Source organism: Vipera ursinii (genome assembly GCF_947247035.1).
Source record: "Vipera ursinii genome assembly, chromosome: Z".
Classification (NCBI taxonomy): Eukaryota; Metazoa; Chordata; class Lepidosauria; order Squamata; family Viperidae; genus Vipera; species Vipera ursinii.
Genome location: NC_139517.1, coordinates 8103725 through 8117064, shown reverse-complemented (window position 1 = coordinate 8117064; position 13340 = coordinate 8103725). Strand labels below are relative to the sequence as shown.

Here is a 13340-nt window from a genome sequence, read left to right as displayed (position 1 = left end):
TTCTTGGTTACATGTTTTGTCCCCAAATATATTTTATATAGTGAGAGCATCTATCATTAGCTTCCAAATAGTGGTGTCACCAGGTAATGAAATGTGTATTGTTTTGTTATGTGTGTTGCCTGCATTATATGCATGTAAATAGCAGCAGGACTCTGGTCATATCTTTGATTTTGAAGTCAGTGACCATCACAGTGGATAGCCTAAATGGGGTGTTGCGTGAGATCCAGTCATCTGGCATTTTTTGTAATTCATAATACATTCTAGCACAGTTGATGAGTATGGGAACTTTCTCTAAGAATGGAAAATTAGATCAGGAGACAATCACATCTCATGTACCAATCTAAAAAAGAAGAAGAAGTAGTAGCTGTTCCCCTTAATACTACCTCTGAAAATCTGTAAAGGGTCACCAAAGCAGTCAGTATACATATAGTACCAAAATGATCAAGTAGTAGTGAAAAAGAGAAATAATCTGTGTTATCTACATTGATATATCTATATAATCTATTGAGCATTCACTACAGGAACTAACTACCATAATTTGGACCAACAACTCAGTTCTTTAGAGAAACCTCAACTGTTCTTATGAATTTACTTCATTTTTCCTTCCTTTAAAGACCTGAAAAGGTCATAAACATTAGAATTGGTCTTGAGATTACTTTTTCATCCCTGTTATAACTTAAAGAGTCACTAAATGAGGTAGTGGCTAAACAAGAGCTACTTCTATCATCATAAGCCACAGTCTCATAAAAACAAAGATCAATTTAATTCCAAATATTTCCTTCTCTGTCATTCTACCTGTTGCATAGTGGGTTCTTGGAGACATTAACTACACCGATCTAATGCAACAGGTTTATTTGCAGAATAACAGAACTGAACTCAACCGACAGACTGACAGCTATTTATACGTGCTGCCACTAGGCGGTAACCAATCAAATTGAAAGCTGGTTTCCCCCTCAAATACAAACTTCAGTTTCCCTCCAAAACAGTTGGAGACACATTTAAATCAAATACATTAACTGTTAGTACATAACACCCCTTCCCCCTGGACAAAGTCACCCCCAGTGCATTTTATGCACATGGTCATTGAAATATGCTGGTGGATTATGGGTTCTTTCAGAGCGCCGCAAAGCTGTTTGGGGCTCCTGATCAACTTGCCAGTTAGCCGTACCCGGTAGACCTGTGCCGCTATGTCTGTCCACACCGGGTAGACCTGTATGCTGTGTTCACTCACGTCACTAGCCGGCAAACACGGTACACTGGTCTGTGGTGACTCTGGTTCTACTCGTACAGTTTCTGTGGGTCTGGGCGATTCAGGAATGGCAGCTTCCCTATAGATGTCTATAGTCCTCTAGCCTTCTGTTCTAGGACTCTGGCTTGCCTGCCACCGCAATTGGTCAATGTGGCATTGGACTACACACTGTCAACCAGGGCCACCTCGTAGGAAAGTGGCCCTGACACCTTTGTCACAATAGCAACCACCCAAGGTGTCCTCTACCCATAGTTTCTTGCCCAAACAGGCTCACCCAGCTGTAAATTCCTCAGAGGCGTGGGTTGTGACATTTCTACAGCTGATCTGTCAGGATGGAGACGATCCAACTTTGTTGTGAGTCAACAACCCCATCTAAGCTCAGCTGGGCTGCAACCTGTAGTGGTATTTGCCGTTGTGTGCTGGCACAAAAGAAAGTCTGCCAGGCGATGATTCCAGTCTCCTGTCATTAGTATTTTTAAAGCCTCTTTTGTGGATCTCACCATCTGTTCAGCTTGGCCATTGGAAGCTGGATGGAATGGAGCTGAAGTGTGTGTCTAATCATATTAGCTTTAAGGAAGGACTGGAACTCTGCTGCCATGAATTGTGCCCCGTTGTCTGACACAATGATGTCTGGCAGGCTGTGTGCAGTTCCTGGATGGTCCTGGCAGTAGTCATAGATTGGACAGGCATTTTGAATAGCTGTCCACTACAATGAGGAATACCTGTCCCTGAAATGGTCCTGCAAAGTTGATGTGCACATGAGACCATGGAGTTTCTGTGGTCTCCCAATGGTGCACTTGTGCTTGAGGCATTTCTGGCTGGGTTTCTTGGCAGACCTGACAACTCCTTACTTGACCCTCAATGTCCTTAACCAGACCTGGCCATCACAAGTAGCTTCTTGCAAGTGCCTTCGTTCTAATGATGCCTGGATGCCCCTCATGCAGAAATTCTAGTACTCTGGCGTGCAATGTGGGCAGAACAATCACCTTGCTTCCTCACAATATACAATCCTCGTGGGCTGACAGCTCATCCTTTCTGCAGGCATAGCTCTGGAACTCTGGACCTGGCCAGTTTTCTGGCCATCCCCTCAACGCACAGTTCAGAATGTGGCTGAGTGAATTGTCAGTGGCAGTTTCAGTGGCCACATCTCCTGAATGTAGGGGTGTCTCAGGAAGATCCTGGATTGCCAGGATGTGAGCTGATGGGGCTGGGGCTGGGGCTGGGGCTGGATCCATTTGAGGCAGAGGCTGTCGGCTGAGTGCATCAGCATGGCCCATTTCCTTGCCTGGCTTATGGATTAGCCTGTATGAATAGGCAGCCATAAAAATTGACCATCACAGCATCCTTGGTGACAGGACCTGTGGAGTCTGCTTGTCAGCTGTGAAGCGGCCAAGCAACGGCTTGTGATCAGTGAAAATGTTGAAGGGTCACCTGTATAGGAAGTCATGGAATTTCTTAGTTCCTGCTACAATAGCGAGAGCTTCCTTGTCTATTTGAGCAGTTTCTCTCTGCTGATGATAATGTTCTAGAATAATATGCTATGGCGGCTTCATGACCATCTGCCATTTTATGGCTTAGAACTGCTCCGATGCCATATGGTGATGCATCATATTCTTTTTTTAACTTCAACCCCGCTTCATGGAACCATTGAAGCACTGATCTGAGGTGATCTGTTAGGACTGCCGCAGATTCACCTGTGATCAGGATGTCATCAAAATAGGGGCAGACACCTGGTATATTTTTAAATGTATGTTCCATAATGCTTTGGAACAATCCCAGGGCAACACTTACCCCAAACTGCAGGCAACGAACTCTGAATGCCCCTCTGTGAGTGACGATTGTCTGTGCCTCTGCTGTGGCATCATCAACTGGCAGCTGCTGGTAGGCTTGTGCAAGGTCTAGTTTGGCAAACAGATGACCTCCTTGAAGTGATGCGAGGATGTGGCTTACCACTGGAACTGAGTAAGCATGTTGCTGTAGTACCTTGTTGATTATGCACTTGTAGTCTGCACAGATATGGACGTCCCCATTAGACTTCACTGGGATCACTATGGGAGTCTCCCACAGGCTACTGTCCATGGGTTGGAGCACTCCCTGTTGCACTAATTTGTCCAGCTCCACATCAATCTTTGGTTTTAAAGCAAAGGGCACTCTGTGAGGTTTTATCGTAATTGGAGTGACAGCCAGATCAAGATTAAGGGAGATGGGCACCCCTTTGTATTGTCCTAGTTTAGGACTGAACACATCAGCATACTCTTGGCATACTGCTGCCAGGTCAGCTGTTTCAGTGTGATTTATGCCAGTTACTTTTGAACCAATCCAATCCTATTAGACTTGTACGCTGTCCTTCAATGAACACAACATTGAGGGGATCATCAAACTCTTTGAATCTGACCCTTATGGAGGCTTTGCCTTTCACCGCAACGTGGCAATTTTGAAAGTCTGTCAGAACAAGGCTTGACAGTTTGAGTTGCACTCTCTTCTTGCTTTGTCTGCAGATACAACTGAAAGTCTTGTAAGAAATGATGGACTGAGCTGACCCAGTGTCTAGCTCCATGGAACAACAGTCCCCTTGTATTTTGACTTGGTCTCAGTTTTTCTTTAAGGGGGTGTTGGGCTCCCGTCCGCATTATGCTTCTCCTTCCAGAACAGTGGGGACATGGCAGGGTGGGGATGTGATCCCACCAGGGCTCTGATGTCTGGGCTAACACCCTGTGACTTCAACTCTAATAGGCATCATTCCTTCAGCAAGATCCCATCCTCATCGCCACTGTTGCATAATGGGTTCTTGGAGACATTAACTAGACCGATCTAATGCAACAGGTTTATTTGCAGAATAACAGAACTAAACTCAACCAACAGACTGACAGCTATTTATATGCGCTGCCAAACATATAAACTGTTAGTACATAACACTACCCATCCAAAATTTTATTATGGTTCATTCCAGAATTTCAGCAAGGTTGCAATAATTTTGCAAGCAAAATAAGTTTCTTTCAATGTTTTATCAATCAGCATGTTTACTTAAATGGTTCTGCTACTGAAGGCATCACATCTTAATTTCCCTTTAGTTTTCATAAATACTGTAATTATTTTGCCAGATCAAAACTCTAGTGGCTTTTAAGGTGACACTGAACAAAACATTCAGCAATAAAGTCTTCAATGGAGATAAAGAACAGCTAAGTTTGGGCAGAATAGTTGTCAGGGACTTCGATCCTTTCAGTCCCTTTATGTAGTGAGTCTTTAAGAAACATTTTGGCCAAATGCTTTGCTAAAGCTCTTTAGGATAAAGAGAATACCAGAAATGGTGCTTCCCTATAGTTTGAAAAAGACAAGATTTGGTAGATTTTTTTCCCAATGGTTGATGAAGATTGTGGTCATACTGTTGTCCCACACAGCAATCAAAGCACAAACAATTAAATGCCCTAAAAATGATGGCCTTCATATTCAGCATGAATGGTACCAGTCAGGTGACCTCCTCATTGGTGGAATAGTGTCACATTTTCATTATCTGTACCCTGAATTGTCTTTCACCCAGAACCCTTCTCAGGAATCATTTCCAATTTCACTGTAAGTATTTGTTTCCTGCCCTAACATATATTAGTTTGGGTTTTAATCTAATGGTTTTTCTTAATTAAAATTTCTAGTTATTTTGTAGTTCTATCATACCACTAAATGTGAATGTTTGTATCTCAGAGTTGAAGTGAGGGTCCTTAGTACTCTCTAAGCTCAGAGAGCACCAAGGACCCCTTAGTTCTATCATATCTGTATCTAGAGATAGATAGATAGATAGATAGATAGATAGATAGATAGATAGATAGATAGATAGATAGATAGATAGATAGATAGATGATGGACGGACGGACGGACAGACAGACAGACAGAGATATTTACAGAATTTAGAGCTAGCAGAGGCTGAAAAGAGAATCTCAGTTTTTAAGAGAAAATTTTAACACAGAGGCCATCTCTTTTTTGTACCTTCTTCTAACTAGGCAAGTTCATATCTTTAAAAATTGATGTCATCTCCTCTTTTCCAGCTTGTCCAGATTTCTTAAGTAGAACTTAGGTAGTTGATCAATTTCATTCTCTTGCTCTCCATTTGTTTCTAATTAATTAAATTTTTCTATACCAGTGGCATCTAAAATTAAATTCCATATGACAAATGGAGAATAAAATACCGCTGAAGGAGAATATTTGTAGCTCAGGTTTGAAAGAGGGGTCCTTAATGCTCTCTGAGCTTGGTTGTTTTCTTGCAGATGTTTCATTACCCAAACTATGTAATATCATCAGTGCTAAACTTTGCCCAGGATTAACACTGATGATGTTACCTAGTTTGTGTAATGAAACATCTGCAAGAAAACAGCCAACCTCAAAGAGCACCAAGGAGAATAAAAATTCTACCACTTCATTAAAATGTACAAGTCTATAAGGATTGCAGGAAATGAGGTGCAGGTTCATTCACCAAGCTTGTTTAGAGGTGGTATCCTCTAAAAGCCACTGAAGATGTTACTAAGCCTGGTAATGAAACGTTCGGAAACCAACCCACAAGCTCAGAGTATGAACCTTGACTTTCATCCTACACCCAAGCTACAGATATTCACCACTATTACATTCCAGGAAATGTAATCTTAAAGGGAAATCCCTTATTCCAATACAAATGCCTCAAATCTGTCTTTATTAGTTAGGATGGGCTTTTCCCATTGCATTCAGTGAGATAACACATGGTAGAATTATTTTGTGAAGGCAGGTCACTTTATTTTCAGCGTGGTGACAAAGTTCTACCAACACGTCTTGGCCTTAGTGTTTGCCATTAATGAGATCAATGCAAGTCAACAGATCTTGCCAAATGTTACTCTTGGATTCCACGTCTATGACAGCTACTCTGAATCAAAGATGACCTATCAAAGTTGTCTGAATCTGCTCTTCAAATTGCATAAAATTGTCCCCAATTACGTAAGTCATGCTAAAAAAAAAGTCATAGGCATCATTGGAGGACTGAGTTCTGATACGTCTTCATGCATGGCAAACATTTTTCACCTTTATAAGATTCCACAGGTAAGATCTAAAGTATCAGTTGAAGTATGAATTATAGATTATTCCCTCTGTTTTCTGCTTCTTATAATCATCCCAATGATTTAGAAAAAGATGCATGAATAAAAAATACAAAAGCCAGAATAAAATGTGGAATTCCAGTATTATTATACTTATGCAAACATTACCTACAGGATAAGGATATAGATATGACCAGGAACTGTGGTTGTAATATAGACTTTTTATTTTTGTAAAAAGTCATAATTAACTTGGTTCCAATGGACATCATGTATAGAAGATTAAATCTGAATGCTACTTTCAATAATAAATCATCTGAGTTATGACTAAATAGAAAAGATAATTTACTCATGATATATATGAAGAGAAAAATTACATTGTTTATGCTCTTAGATCAAACATTTACATAGATTTAGAAGAAAAAAGTCAGTGGGACAAATAAAATGAAAACAGTTTCTTAATAAAGATGAATGCAAAAAGTTGCAATAAAGGGTTTTTGTTTTTTGTTGTTTGATCTTGTGTGTGTGTGCCTTTAAGTCAGCCTTGACTGACTTGACTGACTGCCTTGAGAATCAGGTTTTCTTGGCAAGATTTCAAAAATGGGTTGCCATTGCCTTCTTCCTAGGGCAGAGAGAGAATGAGTGGCCTGAAGTCACCCAGCTGACTCTGTCTCAAGCTGAACTAGAATTCACAAACTCCTGATTTCTAATCTAATGTGTTAACTACTACATCAACCAGCTGTTTCAAGGAATGGTATCTGTTTTAAATGGGATTTTACTGATTCTAGACATTACCATTAGAGTAAAACCCACCAAACAGAAGTCCTAAAACAGATGACAATTATATAAATTATATAAACTATTCAAACACATTTCAATCATATAAACTAAGTTTAGGATATTTTTGGAAGAAGAAATAAAACTGGAATTAAATACATTATAAAGAAAGTATATAAATGAGGGTCCTTGGTGCTCTCTGAACTTGTTTTTTTTTTCTTGCAGACTACAACTATTCCTCTTTAAAGTATATAAAATAAATCTAATGGTTCCTGCTGTGTTTCTTTTTCATTCTCATGTTTTGTTCCTTTCTTCCCCTAGATTTCTTACGGGTCATTTCAATCTAAAATCACTGCAGACTCACCTTTCTCTTCCTTCTATCGCATGGTCCCAAATGAAGCCCTTCAGTATGAAGGTTTAGTCCAGCTCCTTCTGCATTTCAGGTGGAAATGGGCAGGACTCATCACCATAAATGATGAAGCTGGAGAACATTTCTCAAGAACTCTGGAGCAAAAGCTTTTGCAGAATAGAATCTGTTTAGAGTTTGCTGAGAGACTTGACCAAATCATGCATTTGGATGACCAGTTCGAAATAGTGGGACAAATACTGAATCATATTCACATATTTACAGAGAAAAAAGCCAATGCAGTAATTATACATGGTGAAACTACATCCTTTATATGGGTGGCTTCTATTGCAGTGGCCACAATTCTTCCAACTGATTCCGAAAATGAAGCAAAAATCTCTACAGGAAAAGTATGGATAACAACTGCCCAGATAGATTTCACATTGCATGTTGTGCATAAAGGACTTGATATCCAGATGTTCCATGGGGCTCTTTCCTTTGCAATTCACTCAAAACAGATTCTGAGCTTCCAGAAATTTCTTCAGGAGATCAAGCTTACTAATACAAAGGGAAATGGCTTCATCAAACATTTCTGGGAGCAAGCTTTTGATTGCTATGATCCTAATTCTAACCAAGCGAGAAACATTGGTGAGGCATGTACTGGGAATGAGAGGCTGGAGGATCTCACTGCATTTTATTTTGAAATGAGTATGACTGGCCACAGCTACAGCATTTACAATGCGGTCCATGCACTGGGACATGCCTTACATGCTGCTCATACATCTAGGTTGAAGTACAGAGTTAGGAGGGAAGAAACCAAGGCTTCATTCCAGAATGTACACCCTTGGCAGGTAAAATGTGCTCTTTATAAAAGCTTATCTGTATCCATTGGTTCAATACAATGGTACAATATTGAATATCTCATTACAACATTTATTTTATTACTGTAGTTTATTCAAAAATTGTAAGTAATCCTCGTGCTACTATGGCAATTGAAACCAGAAACTGTCACAAAGAATACAGCCATAAAACATGATACCATCAGCAACAGCAATTCTGGCAGTCCCAGTTACTATCACTAAAACAAGGATGAAGCATGTTGCAAAGCGAGGACTGCACCTGGTTGTAACTAATGAATTTCTGCTGGCTTCCCCATTGATCTGCTTGTTTGGAAGCCAGTAGGGAATGACAGAAATCGTGAGCATATGACCATAGCTCACTGTAACATTATTTGCACTAAGCAGCCACATCACAATAACATCATCAGAGAGATGCTGAAATGGTTAGAACTCCAAGGACCCATCGTAGGTCCCCCTTATTCAGCACCTTTGTAACTCTGAATGATCATTGAACAAATGGTCATAACTCAAGGACTACTTGGACAGTGTTGAAAGCACTAAACATGTTATCCCATGGTTTACTTGTCTTAGGCTAGGCAGAATTGTTTGAAAGAGTTTATTGGGGGGGGGGGAATCATCAGAATTCATATAAAATAATCTTCCTGGTTAGGAACCCAGCCCCATCCTAAACCAGGAAATTTCTTCATATGATTTGAATTTCTCATTCATTTGCCATTCTGAAGAGAGGAAGTTAGAAGTATGATCACATGAGTTTGGGATTAGAGGAATAAGAAAGAACTCTGCTTACCTCTGTTCATTTTTTGAGATTCACTGTATTCCTTATATATGGTGATATTACTTTCCTTAAACAATTGAGATCTGATAGTTTTGTAGTAGAGAAATTATGTGAAATGCATCACAACTGATGCATTTGTGGGCAGCAATATTTTGTCACCCTTTTCTCATTACATTCATTGGAGAGAAAAATTAGAATATTTCTCTATTTGTTTTTAAATATTTGAATTCCAGTCTGAATATTTTTTTTATTCAACAATAACCAAAGGATTGCATTCCTTTACATCTCAATACAACATGATATATTTCTCATATTGTTAGAAATAGGTTTAGTTTCCACAGATGCTAAAGCTGGTACTATCTTTTAAACCCTCCAATCACCATTTTGGAAGTTATTTTACATTATCATCTAACATTTCACTTTTCATTTCCATAACTAGTGCCTAAAAAGCTAGATACTACCCATTAGCAACTATTTTTCTTCAACTTTTCTCTTTTATTGGTAGAAAATGGGCATCTTAATCCATCCAGATAAATTATTGGAAATAGTAGTGCTTTAATAATACTCTTTTCATTTCTTTCTATATTGTATTTCACTCTGTCTCTTATTAGCTACATTCATTCCTGCAGAGGATTTCATTCAACAACAGTGCTGGAGATGAAATTGCATTCAATCAACAGGGTGAATTAGTAGCTGGATTTGACATTATGAACTTGGTCACATTCCCAAATAAATCTTATGTAAAAGTCCAAGTTGGGGAACTGGATCCTCCATGGAAAACCTTCATGATTAAGAAAGACCAAATCCAGTGGAACCAAAAATTCACTCAGGTGAATGTCAATAGCATGATCTTCAGTGATAGACTTCATGCATAATCTGTGCCACATGCTTAGAGTTCCCATGTGTCAAAAATCAGCATGTGATAGATACAGTTTTAAATAAGAGTACCTCTCTAAAGTCACACCATAAATTATGAACAGTTTTCTTACTTAGCATTTGTATCATATTGCAGGAAGCAAATGTGACTAAGTACTCAGAGTCATTGGGTAGTGGCAATGTGCAAACTGAATGAATGAATGAATCATTCATTCAATCAATCAATCAATGAATAGGCCACTCTTTGGGGTAGCCAAGGCTAAGATGTGATATCTCATTCCTGAATTCTGTCTGTGAAAGTTAAAGGAAGTTGAGCTAAAACCAACTTTTTATGGACATAAGTATTATACTCATAGACTTTAAGTGATTGCCTCAGACAGCGACTATTTGCAGTTACAACAATGATGGAAAAGTAACTTTGCAAGCAAAGTCTGCATTTATGACCTTCACAATGCCTCTCAGTCACATTTTTGCGATCAATACATAGATGTGTATTACCAATTGTGTGTCTGCTTACTCTCTTGCAATCCCTTTCTCTCTAGTGACTGTAAATACAAACATTAATTTTCTTCTTGCAAATTATTCCAATGCCAGAATGAACATTCACAATGGCAAGGGAATGATGGGAGGAAAGTTATAAGATTTGCTCTTTTACTTGACTTTCTCTTGAGTCCAGTTCCAGAAACCTTCCCCCTTGTTTGGGCTCAGCCAGCTGTTATGATTCACATCCTTCTGATGCTGTAAAGCACAGGAAAACTGAAATAAAATCATAAGCACAGCCATACTCATGTGACGTTTCACTTAGTGAGTGCTTTGCTTAATGATCAAGTTACCAATCCTAATTCCAATCACTAAATTATGACTACCTGTATGCCTAAATTGCTCCCCCAATACCTGGTCCATCCACATGCTTATAAATGTTACATACTGGAAATTCATTTATCACAAAGCAAATTCTGTCTTCCTAATAATAGTTCCTTCCTATTTTTAAATAGGTGCCACCTCTTTCCTTATGCAATGGCCTTTGTCCACCTGGATACCGAAAGATAGGGAAGGAAGGGGAAAAATTTTGCTGCTATGATTGCGCTTTGTGTCCAGAAAGAATGATCTCAACTCAGAAGGGTAAGAAAAATAAGATAAAAATAAAACTGCAATCATATTATTATTTTATCATAACTGCACATTTTACAGTGCATTTTAGTATTTATTTTTACTTGTAACAACACAGTAATCCCTTATTTATTTATCTAAATACATATGTACACTAGCTTTTTTTATATGAGTATCCATGAGTAGGTGGGTGTTTCTGTGCATGCTGAAGCAAGAGATGGATATCCATCAAAAATCACATGATCCAGAACCAGATTAGCATGAAAAGGAGAATGAAGAATTTGAGATAGCACCATTATGGTGGAATCCTTGTGACCATGTAAATGGCACAGGAAAAGAAGGAATGTCAGTATAGGTAGTCCTACCATTGCAATGATCATTGGGACTGGGATTCATATGACTAAGTAATGCAGTCATAAAGCACAATGTCACATAACTGCATCACTTATCAATGGTAATATCAGGGGATCTAGGACAATTTGTCACAGCCAACTCACAACGGCCAACTCATTATAGCCAACTTGCTGCAGGACAACTTGCTGCGGAAGAAGACTTACACTAATATTGAAAAAATGGAGGAGTAGAATCATTAAAGAAATGATGCAAAAGTAGGGACAAAATGAAATGTGAATGACAAATTAAAATATTTTTTTGTTATTTAAACTGAATTGTTGAATTATCCCATGGAGATTTGTCCTGTGTCGAGTTGGCCATGATGAATTGTCCTGTGATAAGTTGGCTGTGGTGAATTGGCACAGTGAGTTATCCCATTCTGATCTCAGTAGCCTCAGTTTTAGTTGTAACCCAGAGACCAAGTGGGTCATTAAGAAAGGACCAAATGTGACTAGAGTCTTAGACAAGCAAGCCGTCAAATAAGGGTTGCAGACTAATGGGCATTTCAAGCAGACCCTTTGGAGCATAAGCTCCAAAGTTATATGCTATAGAGCATTGGCCAGCAGGGGCTACTACAGCTCTTGGGTGAGCAAGGGATTATATGGATTATGAGACCAGCACTTTTCCATACTATTTCAAATACATTCCAAAACACATGTGATGGTTTCCTGATAAAGTAGCTTCTAGTCCAAAGAATGATTAGGATTCTTTTCAAATAATTTTATCTTCTTCTATTTCCAGACATGGAAAATTGCAAGAGTTGCTCCAAGGATCATTTTCCAAATGAGGCTCATGTACAATGTATTCCTAAGACACTGAACTTTCTGACTTTTGAAGAATATTTGGGCATTACTTTTTCTGCCTTGGCTCTGTTTTTTTCTCTTATTACAAGTCTTGTACTTGCAATCTTCATTAAGCAAAGGGACACTCCCATTGTCAAAGCCAACAATCGCAGCATCACATATATTCTCCTTATCTCTCTCCTCCTTTGTTTCCTTTGTTCACTTCTGTTCATTGGACAGCCCAATAAGACAACCTGTATCCTCCGACAAATGACATTAGGCATCATCTTCTCTGTTGCTATTTCTTCTATTTTGGCCAAAACCATCACAGTCATTGTAGCATTTCTAGCCTCAAAGCCAGGAAGTGTATTCCACAAATGGCTGGGGCAAAAGGTGGCCTATTCTATTATCTGTTTCTGCTCCTTCATTCAAGTAGGTATTTGTACCATCTGGCTGAGTACTATTCCCCCATTTCCAGATTTGGACATGGAGATACTCCTTGGAGAAATCATCATAGAATGTCATGAAGGCTCCATCACCATGTTTTACTGTGTCTTAGGCTACATGGGCCTCTTGGCTCTTCTTAGCTTCACTGTGGCTTTCCTAGTCAGGAAGTTACCAGACAGTTTCAATGAAGCCAAGTTCATTACTTTCAGCATGTTTGTTTTCTGCAGTGTTTGGGTGACCTTTATCCCTACCTACCTGAGCACCAAAGGGAAGTACATGGTGGCTGTGGAGATCTTCTCTATCCTATGTTCTGGTGCTGGTTTATTGGGATGCATTTTCACACCCAAAATCTATATAATTATATGGAGACCTGAGCTCAACACTAGAGAGCATTTAATACATAAGAAATAGAAAAAGAACAAGACTGAACCTCAATTGTGCTTTTTCAAAAGACAACTGGACTGTTTTTCCATTAGGAAGAAGAGCAAACCATTTCATTTCTCATCCAAGAAACTTCACCGGTTGTGATGGTGGGAGACGAAGGAAGGATAGGTACTGACAGTTGAGACTAGATGGCGGAGTGATGGAAGGATAGTTTTGATAAGATGGTGTGATATGGAAGGATTACATTTCTTTGCTGTCCTCCAGTTGTTAGCACTCTCTATGAGAGCTCTTGA

The 13340-nt window shown here is 39.2% G+C and overlaps 1 protein-coding gene across 1 annotated transcript; it reads left to right on the top strand.

The window, feature by feature from the left end:
• Positions 1–2998: 2998 nt before the first annotated feature.
• LOC310649075 (vomeronasal type-2 receptor 26-like) lies at positions 2999–13074 on the top strand (the record flags this gene model as incomplete). Its single annotated transcript, XM_083377337.1, has 8 exons — positions 2999–3130; positions 3582–3689; positions 4351–4484; positions 6013–6202; positions 7396–8271; positions 9667–9885; positions 10927–11053; positions 12176–13074. 8 exons carry the CDS (start codon positions 2999–3001, stop codon positions 13072–13074), a joined length of 2685 nt encoding a protein of 894 aa, XP_083233463.1.
• Positions 13075–13340: the final 266 nt, after the last annotated feature.